Genomic DNA, 19131 nt, shown 5'->3' with positions numbered 1-19131 from the left:
TTTTTCGATTGATCCCAAAACGGGAGAAATCAGAGTAAAGAGTGTGATTGACTTCGAGGAGAGTAATTCTTTTGAGATGACAGTGGAGGCTAAAGATGGTTTAGGGCTAACCTCATACGCGAAAGTTATAATAGATGTTACTGATATAAATGATAATGCCCCTGTGATAAATCTGAAATCACTGTCTAATCCCATTCCCGAGAACGTGTCACCTGGTACAGAGGTGGGCATCATTAATGTGCAGGACAGAGACTCAGACAACAACAAACAGGTCCGCTGCTCCATTCAGCAAAATGTTCCTTTTAAGTTAGTTCCTTCTATTAAAAACTATTATTCTCTGGTGACCACAGGACAACTGGACCGTGAACTAGTGTCTGATTACAACATTACAATCACTGCCACTGACGAGGGCTCTCCACCTCTGTCCTCCTCTAAAACTGTTGAGTTATCTGTAGCTGACATCAACGACAACCCACCTGTGTTTGAGGAACAGTCGTACAGCGCATATGTGACTGAAAATAACAAACCTGGCTCCACTTTATGTTCCGTTAGTGCTCGAGACCCCGACTGGAGACAAAACGGTACAGTGATTTATTCTCTGTTACCTGGTGAGGTGAACGGTGCCCCGGTGTCCTCCTATCTGTCTGTGAACGGAGACACGGGGGTGATCCACGCTGTCAGGTCGTTTGATTATGAACAGTTCAGGAGCTTTAAAGTCCACGTGATGGCCAGAGACAACGGTTCTCCTCCGCTCAGCAGCAACGTGACCGTCAGTGTTTTCATATCAGATGTGAATGACAACTCTCCTCAGATCCTCTACCCCGCCCCGGAGGGCAACTCCTTCATGACCGAGCTGGTCCCCAAAGCTGCACACGAAGGCTCTCTGGTGTCCAAAGTGATAGCAGTGGACGCGGACTCTGGACAGAACGCCTGGCTGTCCTATCATATAGTCAAATCCACTGATCCAGGACTTTTCACTATTGGTCTCCACAGCGGAGAGATCAGGACACAGCGGGACATTTCTGAGTCAGACAGCATGAAACAGAACCTGATTGTGGCAGTGAAAGATAACGGACAGCCCTCTCTGTCTGCCACCTGCTCCATGTATTTACTGATTTCTGATAACTTGGCTGAGGTGCCAGAACTGAAGGATATTTCTTATGACGAGAAGAACTCCAAACTGACCTCTTACCTGATCATCGCTCTGGTGTCAGTGTCCACCTTTTTTCTGACTTTCATCATCATCGTCCTGGGTGTGAGGTTTTGTCGCAGGAGAAAGCCCAGACTGTTGTTTGACGGAGCAGTCGCCATCCCCAGCGCTTATCTCCCTCCTAATTACGCAGATGTTGACGGCACAGGAACTTTACGCAGCACTTACAATTATGACGCCTACCTGACAACAGGTTCTAGAACCAGTGACTTTAAGTTTGTGACGTCTTACAATGACAACACACTTACTGCTGACCAGACTCTGCGGAAAAGTCCATCAGACTTCGCTGACCCCTTTGAAGAGTTGGATACATCTGTAGAGGTAGGAGTCCTTCAAACCACGTTATCGACATTTCGCCTTATGGCATTTTAAGTGAATCATTGTAATTCAGCGTGTATTTTTCTTTCTGGAAAAGATGGATTTATCGTAGCTGAATGTAACTGCATAAAGGAGCTTATATCTACGTAACCCCCCATTTATTACTTTTTTGGGGGGTTCACTTCGTAAATGACGGCTGGAAATCATTTAACGTTAGTCCCTGCTGCCCCTTAGAACCATGGAAGTTCTCACACGTTTTAGTTGTCAAATGCTGGCATCCTCCTTTTTGTCCAGTGCCTAGTGCTCTTTTGATGAGATGGTTAGTGGTTGGAAAGACGCTCAATTTGATTCCCTGAAAAATGGTTTTTTTTTCTGTTCATAGGGCAATTTTACACTTTAAGTAAATCTTGTGTGACAACGAAGTTTTTAAACTGGCCTTTATCAGAAGAAAATCCCCAAAACAAACAGAAAATAGTTAGTGAAAAAAAAAATCATTCAATGACATAACCTGTAGCAAAATCGTTTTTTCCAACTATTTTTCGCCAAATTCTACCTCATCTCCTGTCAAATATTTGTATCAGCCATCATCACGTTATACTGATAGTCATTTTTAAGATATGATAGAAGCAGCACGGGTATTATTAAGCCACAATCTTTGTAAAAGGCTAAAGATTTCGGTGTACGGATCAGTGAGTTTGTATTTAGGTGACACTGTCTCTACGTCATAAGCGCAGTTGCTCCGCTTTCTGTGTCTTTATGCTTTCACCCAAGGCAACTCCGGCTGTCTCTGTCCTTGGTGCTGAAACGCGTCCTTTTGCGGTTGCTCTTTAGACATTTGGGAGCATTTTAGGGCTGTAGTGCAACCGCAACAGGACGTGTCTTTTTCTACACCGCCACGTTACAAATAATGCTAGTAATCACAATGATTTATCTTTTTTTGTAATACTGACTAATATAGAGCGATTAGCACTCACAGTTTAACCCATATAAAAATCAAACACCAATATATTAGCGAAATGTGCAGTGTCATACCGAAAGTTAAGTTGCTTTTTTGCAGGCCCATGTGCCCATATGTTGTCTATTTCACGTGTAGACTCCAAACCATCTTTTGAAAAGGAAAAGCAAATGCATTCTTTTCTTGATACTATACAGGGGCACTTTGTACAGCATCTGAACTCAACAGGGGCTAATGCTTACATCCCTGTCGTGAGCAAAGTAGATTGTTCACGTGTGTATTTTCACTAAATAACAGCCACGTGCAGCTCATAAAACGCGAGTGAATATTGTATCAACCTTACCATTTGATCACCTACTGTTAAAATGAAAAGGGACTCATGGTGTCGCTGTGGGCTTACAGAAAATAAACTCGCATTACTCCACCCACTATTACTGCATATATATCAGTACTGGATTATTCAGAGATGCTGTTAAATTTTCCTGTCCTATTTGATCGTGTACACTGCTGTAAAGTGCTGCGTTACTGACTTTTTGGACAGGTTTATTTAATCGCAACTGACAGAGTAGGTTGTATAAGGGGAAGACGTCTTTTGTGTCAAAATGGGAGACAAAGGATTTACAGCGCTTCGTTGGATTTTTTTGTTGGCTTCCTTCCTTGTAACGCTTCCCGTCGTTTATGGAGATCTGAGTTTTTCTGTTCCAGAAGAGATGAAACGAGGTTCTGTTATTGGAAATATTGCAAAGGATCTCGGTCTTGATCTGAGGACCCTGTCTTCCCGAAACGCCCGTGTTGATTTTGATGAGACACATGAGCGGTACTGTGACATTAATCAGAGTACTGGCGATCTGATCACAACGGAAAGAATTGACAGAGAGAGCATTTGTGGCAGGAAACCATCATGCGTCGTGAAAATAGATTTGGTGTTAGAAAATCCTTTGGAGCTTCATCGAGTAAGTCTTCATATTCAAGACGTGAATGACAACTCGCCCAAATTCAGAGAGAATTTGATTGAAATGGAAATAAGTGAGTCAGCTGAGAAGGGTAACCGCTTCTCCATCGAAGAGGCCCACGACGCAGATATAGGTCAAAATGCAGTTCAGAGGTACAGCCTACAAAAGAATGACAACTTTATTCTCGCTGTTGACAGTAACAAAGTAGAACTCGTATTGGAAAATAAACTTGATCGAGAGAAACAAAAGGAGCTGAATTTACTTCTCACGGCTCTAGATGGTGGCTCTCCTCAGAGATCAGGTACCGTAGTCATACACGTCACTGTGCTGGATGCTAATGATAACGCCCCAGTGTTTAGCCAGGCCGTTTATAAAGCCAGTCTGCCTGAAAACTCTCCTCCTGATACCATCGTAATTAAAGTCAGTGCTACTGATGCAGATGAAGGAGTGAATGGCGACGTGACATATCAGTTTGGTCACGTTTCTGACATTGATGTAAATGTATTTTCAATTGATCCTAAAACTGGAGAAATTAAAGTTACTGGTGTAATTGACTTTGAAAAAATTAGATCTTTTGAGATGAGAGTCCAAGCTAAAGATGGTTTAGGGCTAACTTCGTACGCCGAAGTTAAAGTTGATGTTACTGATATAAATGATAATGCCCCTGTGATAAATCTGAAATCACTGTCTAATCCCATACCCGAGAACGTGTCACCTGGTACAGAGGTGGGCATCATTAACGTGCAGGACAGAGACTCAGACAATAACAAACAGGTCCGCTGCTCCATTCAGCAAAATGTTCCTTTTAAGTTGGTTCCTTCTATTAAAAACTATTATTCTCTGGTGACCACAGGACAACTGGACCGTGAACTAGTGTCTGATTACAACATTACAATCACTGCCACTGACGAGGGCTCTCCACCTCTGTCCTCCTCTAAAACTGTTCAGTTATCTGTAGCTGACATCAACGACAACCCACCTGTGTTTGAGGAACAGTCGTACAGCGCATATGTGACTGAAAATAACAAACCTGGCTCCACTTTATGTTCCGTTAGTGCTCGAGACCCCGACTGGAGACAAAACGGTACAGTGATTTATTCTCTGTTACCTGGTGAGGTGAACGGTGCCCCGGTGTCCTCCTATCTGTCTGTGAACGGAGACACGGGGGTGATCCACGCTGTCAGGTCGTTTGATTATGAACAGTTCAGGAGCTTTAAAGTCCACGTGATGGCCAGAGACAACGGTTCTCCTCCGCTCAGCAGCAACGTGACCGTCAGTGTTTTCATATCAGATGTGAACGACAACTCTCCTCAGATCCTGTACCCCGCCCCGGAGGGCAACTCCTTCATGACCGAGCTGGTCCCCAAAGCTGCACACGGAGGCTCTCTGGTGTCCAAAGTGATAGCAGTGGACGCGGACTCTGGACAGAACGCCTGGCTGTCCTATCATATAGTCAAATCCACTGATCCGGGACTTTTCACTATTGGTCTCCACAGCGGAGAGATCAGGACACAGCGGGACATTTCTGAGTCTGACAGCATGAAACAGAACCTGATTGTGGCAGTGAAAGATAACGGACAGCCCTCTCTGTCTGCCACCTGCTCCATGTATTTACTGATTTCTGATAACTTGGCTGAGGTGCCAGAACTGAAGGACATTTCTTATGATGAGAAGAACTCCAAACTGACCTCTTACCTGATCATCGCTCTGGTGTCAGTGTCCACCTTTTTTCTGACTTTCATCATCATCGTCCTGGGTGTGAGGTTTTGTCGCAGGAGAAAGCCCAGACTGTTGTTTGACGGAGCAGTCGCCATCCCCAGCGCTTATCTCCCTCCTAATTACGCAGATGTTGACGGCACAGGAACTTTACGCAGCACTTACAATTATGACGCCTACCTGACAACAGGTTCTAGAACCAGTGACTTTAAGTTCGTCACGTCTTACAATGACAACACACTTCCTGCTGACCAGACTCTGCGGAAAAGTCCATCAGACTTCGCTGACCCCTTTGAAGAGTTGGATACATCTGTAGAGGTAGGAGTCCTTCAAACCACGTTACCGACATTTCGCCCCATTTTAAGTGAATCATTGTAATTCAGCGTGCATTTTTCTTTCTGGAAAATAAGATGGATTTATCGTAGCTGAATGTAACTGCATAACGGAGCTTATATCTACGTAAGCCCCCATTTATTACTTTTTTGGGGGGTTCACTTTGTAAATGACGGCTGGAAATCATTTAACGTTAGTCCCTGCTGCCCCTTAGAACCATGGAAGTTCTCACACGTTTTAATTGTCAAATGCTGGCATCCTCCTTTTTGTCCAGTGCCTAGTGCTCTTTTGATGAGATGGTTAGTGGTTGGAAAGACGCTCAATTTGATTCCCTGAAAAATGTTTTTTTTTTTCTGTTCATAGGGCAATTTTACACTTTAAGTAAATCTTGTGTGACAACGAAGTTTTTAAACTGGCCTTTATCATAAGTTTCGTCTGCATGTGAAAAAAAATCCCCAAAACAAACAGAAAATAGTTAGTGAAAAAAAAAATTCTATTCAATGACATAACCTGTAGCAAAATCGTTTTTTCCAACTATTTTTCGCCAAATTCTACCTCATCTCCTGTCAAATATTTGTATCAGCCATCATCACGTGTTACTGATAGTCATTTTTAAGATATGATAGAAGCAGCACGGATATTATTAAGCCACAATCTTTGTAAAAGGCTAAAGATTTCGGTGTACGGATCAGTGAGTTTGTATTTAGGTGACACTGTCTCTACGTCATAAGCGCAGTTGCTCCGCTTTCTGTGTCTTTATGCTTTCACCCAAGGCAACTCCGGCTGTCTCTGTCCTTGGTGCTGAAACGCGTCCTGTTGCGGTTGCTCTTTAGACATTTGGGAGCCTTTTTGGGCTGTAGTGCAACCGCAACAGGACGTGTCTTTTTCTACACCGCCACGTTACAAATAATGCTAGTAATCACAATGATTTATCTTTTTTTGTAATACTGACTAATATAGAGCGATTAGCACTCACAGTTTAACCCATATAAAAATCAAACACCAATATATTAGCGAAATGTGCAGTGTCATACCGAAAGTTAAGTTGCTTTTTTGCAGGCCCATGTGCCCATATGTTGTCTATTTCACGTGTAGACTCCAAACCATCTTTTGAAAAGGAAAAGCAAATGCATTCTTTTCTTGATACTATACAGGGGCACTTTGTACAGCATCTGAACTCAACAGGGGCTAATGCTTACATCCCTGTCGTGAGCAAAGTAGATTGTTCACGTGTGTATTTTCACTAAATAACAGCCACGTGCAGCACATAAAACGCGAGTGAATATTTATATCATCTGGTTATCCAGTTTACCATTTGATCACCTATTGTTAAAATGAAAATGGACTCATGGTGTCGCTGTGGGTTTACAGAAAATAAATTCTCATTACTCCACCCACTATTGCTGCATAGATATCAGTACTGGATTATTCAGAGATGCTGTAAATGTTTCTGTCCTATTTGATCGTGTACACTGCTGTAAAGTGCTGCGTTACTGACTTTTTGGACAGGTTTATTTCATCGCATCTGACAGAGTAGGTTGTATAAGGGGAAGACGTCTTTTGTGTCAAAATGGGAGACAAAGGATTTTCAGCGCTTCGTTGGATTTTTTTGTTGGCTTCCTTCCTTGTAACGCTTCCCGTCGTTTATGGAGATCTGAGTTTTTCTGTTCCAGAAGAGATGAAACGAGGTTCTGTTATTGGAAATATTGCAAAGGATCTCGGTCTTGATCTGAGGACCCTGTCTTCCCGAAACGCCCGTGTTGATTTTGATGAGACACATGAGCGGTACTGTGACATTAATCTAAGTACCGGCGATCTGATCACAACGGAAAGAACTGACAGAGAGAGCATTTGTGGCGAGAAACCATCATGTGTTGTAAAAATAGATTTGGTGTTAGAAAATCCTTTGGAGCTTCATCGAGTAAGTCTTCATATTCAAGACGTGAACGACAACTCGCCCAAATTCAGAGAGAGTTTAATTGAAATGGAAATACGTGAGTCAGCAGATAAGGGTAACCGCTTCTCCATTGAGGAGGCCCACGACGCAGATATAGGTCAAAATGCTGTTCAGAGGTACAGCTTACAAAAGAATGACAACTTTATTCTCGCTGTTGACAGTAACAAGGTTGAACTCGTACTGGAGAATACGCTTGATCGAGAGAAACAAAAGGAGCTGAATTTACTTCTCACGGCTCTAGATGGTGGCTCTCCTCAGAGATCAGGTACCGTAGTCATACACGTCACTGTGCTGGATGCTAATGATAACGCCCCAGTGTTTAGCCAGGCCGTTTATAAAGCCAGTCTGCCTGAAAACTCTCCTCCTGATACCATCGTAATTAAAGTCAGTGCTACTGATGCAGATGAAGGAGTGAATGGATACCTGACGTATCAGTTTGGTCACGTTTCTGACATTGATGTAAATGTATTTTCAATTGATCCTAAAACTGGAGAAATTAAAGTTACTGGTGTAATTGACTTTGAAAAAATTAGATCTTTTGACATGAGAGTTCAAGCGAAAGATGGTTTAGGGCTAACATCGTACGCCGAAGTTAAAGTCGATGTCACTGATATAAATGATAATGCCCCTGTGATAAATCTGAAATCACTGTCTAATCCCATACCCGAGAACGTGTCACCCGGTACAGAGGTGGGCATCATTAACGTGCAGGACAGAGACTCAGACAATAACAAACAGGTCCGCTGCTCCATTCAACAAAATGTTCCTTTTAAGTTGGTTCCTTCTATTAAAAACTATTATTCTCTGGTGACCACAGGACAACTGGACCGTGAACTAGTGTCTGATTACAACATTACAATCACTGCCACTGACGAGGGCTCTCCACCTCTGTCCTCCTCTAAAACTGTTCAGTTATCTGTAGCTGACATCAACGACAACCCACCTGTGTTTGAGGAACAGTCGTACAGCGCATATGTGACTGAAAATAACAAACCTGGCTCCACTTTATGTTCCGTTAGTGCTCGAGACCCCGACTGGAGACAAAACGGTACAGTGATTTATTCTCTGTTACCTGGTGAGGTGAACGGTGCCCCGGTGTCCTCCTATCTGTCTGTTAACGGAGACACGGGGGTGATCCACGCTGTCAGGTCGTTTGATTATGAACAGTTCAGGAGATTTAAAGTCCACGTGATGGCCAGAGACAACGGTTCTCCTCCGCTCAGCAGCAACGTGACCGTCAGTGTTTTCATATCAGATGTGAACGACAACTCTCCTCAGATCCTGTACCCCGCCCCGGAGGGCAACTCCTTCATGACCGAGCTGGTCCCCAAAGCTGCACACGGAGGCTCTCTGGTGTCCAAAGTGATAGCAGTGGACGCGGACTCTGGACAGAACGCCTGGCTGTCCTATCATATAGTCAAATCCACTGATCCGGGACTTTTCACTATTGGTCTCCACAGCGGAGAGATCAGGACACAGCGGGACATTTCTGAGTCTGACAGCATGAAACAGAACCTGATTGTGGCAGTGAAAGATAACGGACAGCCCTCTCTGTCTGCTACCTGCTCCATGTATTTACTGATTTCTGATAACTTGGCTGAGGTGCCAGAACTGAAGGATATTTCCTATGATGAGAAGAACTCCAAACTGACCTCTTACCTGATCATCGCTCTAGTGTCAGTGTCCACCTTTTTTCTGACTTTCATCATCATCGTCCTGGGTGTGAGGTTTTGTCGCAGGAGAAAGCCCAGACTGTTGTTTGACGGAGCAGTCGCCATCCCCAGCGCTTATCTCCCTCCTAATTACGCAGATGTTGACGGCACAGGAACTTTACGCAGCACTTACAATTATGACGCCTACCTGACAACAGGTTCTAGAACCAGTGACTTTAAGTTCGTGACGTCTTACAACGACAACACACTTCCTGCTGACCAGACTCTGAGGAAAAGTGCTTCAGACTTTGCTGACCCCTTTGAAGAGTTGGAGACATCTGTAGAGGTAGGAATATCTCAAACTACTTAAGTGGTATTTAACCTACGGCATCTTAAGTGGAATTATTGAATGTCCTTTTGACTGACCGCAGTAAGCGTTTTTGTTTCCGAATTAAGCCTATGTGTTTGTAACCGTTGCGCCAGTCATTGAAAATTACATTTGGAAACAATAATTACTCCACCCCCCCCCCCCCCCCCCCCCCCCCCCCCCCCACTGGAACCATCATACTCTCTAGTAGTTGTTCTTTTTTTTTTTCCTTTTTGCCAAACTTGTGTTTCCCCCATTTTGTCCACCTCGGTGCTCTTTTGATGAAATACATTTTTCCACGCCTTGTTTTAAAAAACAACGTCAATATGATTACTGGACAAAGATCAATTTTGCTATACCTATTTTCTTCTAAAGGTAAAAAGCATATTTTGCGATTGAATAGTTTCCCCTGTGAAATAGTTCAACCGGTTGTCATGTTACTGAATGTCACTTATAAAGGCATGATAGAAACAACAGGGATATACTTGAGCCAAATTCAAGTTGTAGCGTCGGGTGTAAGCATCAGTCAGTTTTTACTTTCGTGAAAGGGTCTTTTATTCCCATTGGTAAAATCTAAAATCATTGACAAATAAATCAACTCAACATTCAATTTATTTCATGCCTTCACAGTAAGCTCTTTGTATCTCTGTCCGTGGTGCTGAAACAGTCTGAAAGGGCGCACCCTCAACAGGACGTGTCTTTTCTCCCCATCGCTCCGCTGTCCTCACAATTACAAAATAATAATAAGTAATTTTTATTATAATACCTGGCTGAGAAATATTGAGAAAATAGTGATTATAGTAGCCTAATAGTTTTTTTTCCACCACGGTCTCCGAAAGAATGCGTTTATCTGTAGTCAATGTCATAGATAGACTCAGACCAACTCTCAAAACATAAAGTTACTGTAACGTTTGATGATACAGGTCCACAACAACCCAAGTATAGCAGACCTCAACTGGTGAAATCCCTAGCGGAGAGCCAATTAAAATCGATTAATCACGTGTGTTTTCAATAAGAAAGACATTCGCAGTTCACAAGAACATGAACGAATATTGGCCTTAATGGTTGAACCATTTTGACTGCTTTTTCATCGACTGTAGAAATGAAATGTGACTCATGGTGTCGCTGTGGGCCGACAGAAAATAAGCTCTCACTACTCCACCCTCTACCGTTGCATGTACCATTTCCATATGACTCAGAAAAACTGCTAGATTTTCGATCCTATTTGATCGTGTACACTCCCGTGAAGTGTTGCCTTATTAATCGCCTGGCCAGATTATGTTTCGTCGCACTTGACAGAATAAATTGGATATAGTGAGGACGCCTTTTACGTCAGAATGGGAGACAAAGGATTTTCAGCGCTTCATCTGCTCTTCTATATCGCTTCTTTTCTTGTAACGCTACCTCCCGTTTTTGGAGACCTGAGTTATTCTCTTCCCGAAGAGGCGAAACGAGGTTATATTATTGGAAATATAGCGAAGGACATTGGACTTGATGTGATGACCGTATCTTTCCGAAAGGCTCGTGTTGATTCTGAGGGATCCAGCAAGCGATACTGTGACATTAATATGAGTACTGGGGATTTGACAGCAATGGAGAGAATTGACAGAGAAAGTCTTTGTGGCAAGAAACCATCGTGTGTGGTAGTAGTAGATCTGGTATTAGAGAATCCTTTAGAGCTTCACCGTGTAAGCCTTCACATTCAGGATGTAAATGACAACGCGCCCAAATTCAGAGAGAGTTTGATTGAAATGGAAATAAGTGAGTCGTCTGAGAAGGGTAATCGCTTCTCAATCGAGCAGGCCCATGACGCAGATATAGGTCAAAATGCTGTTCAGAGGTACAGCCTACAAAATAATGACAACTTTATTCTTGCTGTTGACAGTAATAAGGTTGAACTCGTATTAGAAAATAAACTTGATAGAGAGAAACAAGAGGAGCTGAATTTGCTTCTCACAGCTTTTGATGGTGGGTCTCCTCAGAAATCAGGTACCGTAATCATACGCGTCACTGTGTTAGATGCTAATGATAACGCTCCAGTGTTCAGCCAGGCCGTTTATAAAGCCAGTCTGCCTGAAAACTCTCATCTTGATACCATCGTAATTAAAGTCAGTGCTACTGATGCAGATAAAGGAGTGAATGGATATGTAACATATCAGTTTGGTCACGTTTCCCACGATGATGTAAATGTAGTTTCTATTGATGACAAGACAGGAGAAATCAGAGTTACTGGTGTGATCGACTTCGAGGAGAGGAATTCTTTTGAAATGACAGTGCAAGCTAAAGATGGTTTAGGGCTAACCTCATACGCTGTGGTCATAATAGATGTTACTGATGTTAACGATAATGCTCCAGTGATAAATCTGAAATCACTGTCTAATCCCATACCCGAGAACGTGTCACCTGGTACAGAGGTGGGCATCATTAACGTGCAGGACAGAGACTCAGAGAATAACGGGCAGGTCCGCTGCTCCATTCAGCAAAATGTTCCTTTTAAGTTGGTTCCTTCTATCAAAAACTATTATTCTCTGGTGACCACAGGACAACTGGACCGTGAACTAGTGTCTGATTACAACATTACAATCACTGCCACTGACGAGGGCTCTCCACCTCTGTCCTCCTCTAAAACTGTTCAGTTATCTGTAGCTGACATCAACGACAACCCACCTGTGTTTGAGGAGCAGTCGTACAGCGCATATGTGACTGAAAATAACAAACCTGGCTCCACTTTATGTTCCGTCAGTGCTCGAGACCCCGACTGGAGACAAAACGGTACAGTGATTTATTCTCTGTTACCTGGTGAGGTGAACGGTGCCCCGGTGTCCTCCTATCTGTCTGTTAACGGAGACACGGGGGTGATCCACGCTGTCAGGTCGTTTGATTATGAACAGTTCAGGAGCTTTAAAGTCCACGTGATGGCCAGAGACAACGGTTCTCCTCCGCTCAGCAGCAACGTGACCGTCAGTGTTTTCATATCAGATGTGAACGACAACTCTCCTCAGATCCTGTACCCCGCCCCGGAGGGCAACTCCTTCATGACCGAGCTGGTCCCCAAAGCTGCACACGGAGGCTCTCTGGTGTCCAAAGTGATAGCAGTGGACGCGGACTCTGGACAGAACGCCTGGCTGTCCTATCATATAGTCAAATCCACTGATCCGGGACTTTTCACTATTGGTCTCCACAGCGGAGAGATCAGGACACAGCGGGACATTTCTGAGTCTGACAGCATGAAACAGAACCTGATTGTGGCAGTGAAAGATAACGGACAGCCCTCTCTGTCTGCCACCTGCTCCATGTATTTACTGATTTCTGATAACTTGGCTGAGGTGCCAGAACTGAAGGATATTTCCTATGATGAGAAGAACTCCAAACTGACCTCTTACCTGATCATCGCTCTGGTGTCAGTGTCCACCTTTTTTCTGACTTTCATCATCATCGTCCTGGGTGTGAGGTTTTGTCGCAGGAGAAAGCCCAGACTATTGTTTGACGGAGCAGTCGCCATCCCCAGCGCTTATCTCCCTCCTAATTACGCAGATGTTGACGGCACGGGAACTTTACGCAGCACTTACAATTATGACGCCTACCTGACAACAGGTTCTAGAACCAGTGACTTTAAGTTCGTGACGTCTTACAATGACAACACACTTCCTGCTGACCAGACTCTGAGGAAAAGTCCATCAGACTTTGCTGATGCATTTGGAGACAGTGATGCTTCTCCCGAGGTAGGAATACGTGTAACTTGTTTTACTTATATTTATAATTGTATCTCGGTAATTCATTCAAAAGAAAGGTAAACATTTATGTCAACCTTTTTGGTCTTTTCATAAGAATGAATGAAGTTAAAAGTAAAATTCACACCACTGTCATACAGTTAACGTGTTATCATTTTAATTTGAATTCATGTCTAAAATAAAACAATAACCTTCAACGCGAATTCATAAGCTTAATTTCCCACGAAATAGTCACACTGAGCCTGATGTTACACCACAGAGCGCAAGTAATCCTCTTCCTGTCGTTTTCCCCCTAGTTTTGGTCATTTCTTTTTACATAGTGTGCAGAATTGTCAAATTGTGTTGCTTTTTGAGAGATGTGTTCCTCTTTTGTATATTTTCCTCTCAGACTATATAATTTGTTCACACATCGGTGTCTGTGCTTTGGAGTACTACTGGCGTTCCTCTGTGTTGCTGTCCGTGGTCCTGAAATTACCGCTTGTTCACGTCGTGGTGTTTTTTATTTTATTTTATTTTTAATTTTTTAACGCTTCGTCATTTCCCCTTTATCTTTAAAGGTATTCATTTTTCTCTATTTGCGCGGGGAAGGGTATATATATATTTATAATATATATAAATTTAGGAGGGAGAGGGGACTCATGGGTAATTCACCAATGTCTCCACGATGTGAGCCACTGCAGCGCCACAGCCTATTAGTTTTGCTTTTCACAACCGGGTCCCATAATATCTTTGCTGTGTAGTACACTTATATATTTTTATGCAGTAAAAAAAAAACACCGATAGTTGAACTGAAGTGAATGAAATCATTTGTAGTCGATGAGAAGCATTCCTTGTTTGTTAGTGCATGATATTAAGGACCTACTGCCATTAACGTGTGAATATTTGCAGGAAGTAAGTCTCTCTAGTCTTTAGTTTCATTCTCATTGAAGTCGGAATTGATTATAATATGTTGACGGCACAGGAACTTTACGCAGCACTTACAATTATGACGCCTACCTGACAACAGGTTCTAGAACCAGTGACTTCAAGTTTGTGGCGTCTTACAATGACAACACACTTCCTGCTGACCAGACTCTGAGGAAAAGTCCATCAGACTTTGCTGACGCATTTGGAGATTGCGATGCTTCTCCTGAGGTACGGAGAAATTTTCTATTTGTATTCTACGGGTCATGACCTCAAGGCTCGTTCTCTGGTACTCGCTGCTCTCTTGATTGCTCTTTGTCATCATCATTCGAAAAATATTTGAAGTAAACCATTTTTCCTCTGCCAAACTCTTTGGTGGTTAACTCTGGCAGAGCCTCGGATTTCTTCTGTAGCATATATAATAGTTTCATTATCTTAATTCGATCCTAATACTTTTCTTTTTCAGTTTTATTTCAGTAAAATTCTCTTGATATTGTCTGTACTAAACGTACTTGATTTCTCTCCCACGAACAAATAGATTTCGATATTAACTGTCTTAAATATCACCTAATTATTTTAGGTATTTATTAAAGACTTAAGTCTTTACGATTAAAATCATATCACCAGAGTTCCTACATCACAGATACACACAGAGATATAGTACTGTATTTGGAATGATTTCGTTTAACAATTTTGAAACGCCCAGAATGTATTTCTCCCCCATGGACACAGGCTAGATTTTGATATTAACTATCTTAAATATCACCTTTTATTTTTTATTATTATCTTAGTTATTTATTAAGGATCCTCACATAAGCATTATAGTTATTTTTATCAAAGGGACACGGCCTTACAACACAGCCATCAAGTAAGATGCATGTCTTTTTAACCCTGCAATTCCGTTTTCATTGTCCTCGCTGGTGTGGATAGTTCTGTCAAACATGTAATTCACTATTTAAACTTCTGTTGCCATTGATAAATATGCGCACACTCTAAATGAAAAAAAAACGCCAGTCATTATTTATCAGCGAGTGTCACAGAAAGATTGTGTCATTTGGTGAAACTCGCATAGTCTCTTGTTTGGTGGGTGGTATATTTCCAGCTGAGCAGCTGAAATGACAGTTCTGTTTCATTTGGTGTTTACTACAGAAACAATGAAAGTAACGTTTTGAGACGTACTGAAGTAGATTTAAGTATCCACAGAGTGTTTTCATAGGAGAGAAAAAAAATTTCTGGCCTTTCAAAATTATTGAACGGAAGTCATCATTCCAAATACTATCTGTGTGTAACTTTGATGTATGAACTCGGGGTATTTGTCTGTTGGTGATATGATTTTAATCGTAAAGAATTAAGTCAACAGTCAAATGAAGTCCCAATCCTACCAATAAAAAAATACTTGTATAACTTTTTTTCCCCCCATGTTATTTTGACTTGCAGAAAAAACAGTTTCGAAAGTTTTTGTTGTAGGCTGCATGGCTACGCCGTACTTACTCTGCTGATTGGACCGTTTACCCTTTGAAGTAGTGAAAATACGAGAGATCAATGGAAATATTTCCACAGTGTTGCCTTCTCATTCCCTGTGCTTTTTACATTTTTACATACTAGGCAATTTGAAACACGTATCTGAGATACAAAATACATTTATGTGGATTTCAACAGTTTGAAATATCTCTTGCTTTACAAGTGTAAATCATGCTTCCTTAAAGTAAATCATTTCATTGTTGTTCCTGTGTTGATGAACAGGATTCTTTCGACCGGTATATTGAATGTTTCAAAAAGAAATAATACATTGCCTTGTCATACCAAAATAACTCTCATGGTGTCAGTGTGCACCAAAAAACGAGAAGGCTTGATCATTCTCCACCCTTCACTGTCAACGATTTCAAACCCTGATTCTGCTATTGTGCTACAGTTTACATGAGCGCTCCGTGAGGGAATCACTGTTGGGACATATTGCTATATAGGCGTCTTTGTAGCTGTAGTCGTCTTTTTTCACTAGAAGGAACAATGGGACATAACGGACTCGCGCTGCACTACGGCCTTGCATTCATTTTTCTTGCCTTTCATCTTGTTCATGGAGACGTTAGCTATTCTGTTCTGGAGGAGATGAAACGTGGATCTGTGATTGGAAATATCGCTAAGGATGTTGGACTTGATTTGAGCAGGCTGTCTGCTCGAAAGGCTCGTATCGATACAGAGGACGACAACGTTCAGTACTGCGGTGTAAATCTCAATACCGGAGACTTGGTTGTACAAGAAAGGATTGACAGGGACGGGCTTTGTGCGAAAAAGGCCTCGTGTGTTGTGAAACAAGAACTCGTATTGGAAAATCCACTAGAGCTACACCGTATAAGCATCCGCGTTCAAGATATTAATGATAATTCGCCACAGTTTAACGAGGATTCACTCAGAATTGAAATTCAGGAATCAGCAGTTAAGGGTGCACGGTTCCTTTTAGGAGAGGCGCATGATGCTGACATTGGAGAAAATGCTGTTCAGAGTTACTCACTTCAGGAGAATGGTCACTTTAAATTAGATGTAAACACAAAGACAGGCGGAAGAAAATATTGTGAGTTAGTTTTAGAGAGAGAATTGGATAGAGAAGACAAAAACGAGATTATGCTGCTGCTTACCGCATTTGATGGCGGCTCTCCTCAGAGATCAGGTACTGTAGCCATACACGTCACTGTCCTGGATGCTAATGATAATGTACCAGTGTTTAGCCAGACCGTTTATAAAGCCAGTCTGCCTGAAAACTCTCCTCTAGAAACGTTGGTGGTCACAGTGAGTGCAACTGATGCAGACGAGGGAGTCAACGGTGAAGTTACTTATGGATTTGACCATGTTTCAGGTGAAACTAGCAATGCATTTTCTTTACACCCGAAGTCGGGAGAGGTGAGAGTCGCTGGATCTATTGATTATGAGAAAGTATCATCATATGATCTGCAGATCAGCGCCAAAGATGGTCTGGGTTTAGTCTCATATGCTACGTTAATGATTGAAATTACGGATAAAAATGATAATGCTCCAGTGATACAACTAAAATCACTGTCTAACCCCATACCTGAGAACGTGTCACCTGGTGCAGAGGTGGGGATCATTAACGTGCAGGACAGAGACTCAGACAATAACAAACAGGTCCGCTGCTCCATTCAGCAAAATGTTCCTTTTAAGTTGGTTCCTTCAATTAAAAATTATTATTCTCTGGTGACCACAGGACAACTGGACCGTGAACTAGTGTCTGATTACAACATTACAATCACTGCCACTGACGAGGGCTCTCCACCTCTGTCCTCCTCTAAAACTGTTCAGTTATCTGTAGCTGACATCAACGACAACCCACCTGTGTTTGAGGAGCAGTCGTACAGCGCATATGTGACTGAAAATAACAAACCTGGCTCCACTTTATGTTCCGTTAGTGCTCGAGACCCCGACTGGAGACAAAACGGTACAGTGATTTATTCTCTGTTACCTGGTGAGGTGAACGGTGCCCCGGTGTCCTCATATCTGTCTGTGAACGGAGACACGGGGGTGATCCACGCTGTCAGGTCGTTTGATTATGAACAGTTCAGGAGCTTTAAAGTCCACGTGATGGCCAGAGACAACGGTTCTCCTCCGCTCAGCAGCAACGTGACCGTCAGTGTTTTCATATCAGATGTGAACGACAACTCTCCTCAGATCCTGTACCCCGCCCCGGAGGGCAACTCCTTCATGACCGAGCTGGTCCCCAAAGCTGCACACGGAGGCTCTCTGGTGTCCAAAGTGATAGCAGTGGACGCGGACTCTGGACAGAACGCCTGGCTGTCCTATCATATAGTCAAATCCACTGATCCGGGACTTTTCACTATTGGTCTCCACAGCGGAGAGATCAGGACACAGCGGGACATTTCTGAGTCTGACAGCATGAAACAGAACCTGATTGTGGCAGTGAAAGATAACGGACAGCCCTCTCTGTCTGCCACCTGCTCCATGTATTTACTGATTTCTGATAACTTGGCTGAGGTGCCAGAACTGAAGGACATTTCTTATGATGAGAGGAACTCCAAACTGACCTCTTACCTGATCATCGCTCTGGTGTCAGTGTCCACCTTTTTTCTGACTTTCATCATCATCGTCCTGGGTGTGAGGTTTTGTCGGAGGAGAAAGCCCAGACTGTTGTTTGACGGAGCAGTCGCCATCCCCAGCGCTTATCTCCCTCCCAATTACGCAGATGTTGACGGCACAGGAACTTTACGCAGCACTTACAATTATGACGCCTACCTGACAACAGGTTCTAGAACCAGTGACTTTAAGTTCGTGACGTCTTACAACGACAACACACTTCCTGCTGACCAGACTCTGAGGAAAAGTGCTTCAGACTTTGCTGATGCATTTGGAGATAGTGATGCTTCTCCCGAGGTAGGAATACGTGTCACGTGTTTCACCTATACTTCTAATTGTATCTCAGTAATGTCTTCAATAGCAAAACAAGTATTTATGTCAGCCTTTTTCGTCTTTTCGTAAGAATGAATGAAGTTGAACATTTTCACACCACTGTCCTACAGTTAACGACTTATCATTTTAATTTTAATTCACGTATAAAATGCAAGAATAACCTTCAACGCAAATTCATGAGCTTAATTTCCTACGAAATAGTCACACTGAGTGTTTTCTTCTAGTTTTGGTAATTTGTTTTTCCATCATGCTGTCCAGAATTGTCAAATTATGTTTTTTTTCTTTTTTTTTAGAGAGAGAGATTTAATCGTCTTTTGCACCTTTCCCTCTCAGACTATATCATTTGGTCAAACATTGTTGTCTCTGTGCTTTGGAGTACTACTGGCTTTTTCGTTGTGTTGCTGTCCTTGGTCCTGAACTTACCGCTTGTTCATGTCGTGCTGTTTTTTAATGCTTCGTCTTTTCCCCTCTATCTTTAAAGTTATTTGTGGGCCACGTTTCTCTATTTGCGCGGGGAAGTGGAGACAGATGCGAAATTTAGGAGGGAGGGAAAAGCCATGCTGTAACGGCCATAGTTCGGAGTCAAATGTATGGTTAATTCA

General features: G+C 42.6%; 4 protein-coding genes across 4 annotated transcripts in view; all 4 read left to right on the top strand.

Moving 5' to 3' along the window:
* The window catches only part of LOC310992220 (protocadherin alpha-8-like), a gene marked incomplete at both ends in the record, with an annotated part of 130723 nt that extends 128883 nt beyond the window's left edge, over positions 1-1840 (top strand). The window contains 2 exons of the mRNA XM_083980239.1: positions 446-1531; positions 1823-1840. Coding sequence (XP_083836365.1) covers positions 446-1531; positions 1823-1840 — 1104 coding nt within the window. The remainder of the gene's footprint in view (positions 1-445; positions 1532-1822) is intronic.
* A 1245-nt stretch (positions 1841-3085) lies between these two features.
* LOC310993089 (protocadherin gamma-C5-like) overlaps positions 3086-19131 on the top strand; it is a gene marked incomplete at its 5' end in the record, with an annotated part of 337145 nt that continues 321099 nt past the window's right edge. The window contains one exon of the mRNA XM_083981357.1: positions 3086-5470. Within this exon, the coding sequence (XP_083837483.1) occupies positions 3086-5470 (2385 nt within the window). The remainder of the gene's footprint in view (positions 5471-19131) is intronic.
* Positions 7056-13589, top strand: LOC310992898 (protocadherin gamma-A11-like; the record flags this gene model as incomplete). Its single annotated transcript, XM_083981129.1, has 3 exons — positions 7056-7707; positions 11451-13183; positions 13581-13589. The coding sequence occupies 3 exons, from the start codon at positions 7056-7058 to the stop codon at positions 13587-13589; spliced, it is 2394 nt and encodes a 797-aa protein (XP_083837255.1).
* Positions 16130-18598, top strand: LOC310992896 (protocadherin gamma-A11-like; the record flags this gene model as incomplete). Its single annotated transcript, XM_083981127.1, has 1 exon — positions 16130-18598. The coding sequence occupies exon 1, from the start codon at positions 16202-16204 to the stop codon at positions 18596-18598; it is 2397 nt and encodes a 798-aa protein (XP_083837253.1). The 5' UTR covers positions 16130-16201.

The sequence above is a fragment of the Trachurus trachurus genome (genome assembly GCF_905171665.1).
Source record: "Trachurus trachurus genome assembly, chromosome: 10".
NCBI lineage: Eukaryota > Metazoa > Chordata > Actinopteri > Carangiformes > Carangidae > Trachurus > Trachurus trachurus.
This window is presented reverse-complemented; position numbering and strand designations above follow the sequence as displayed.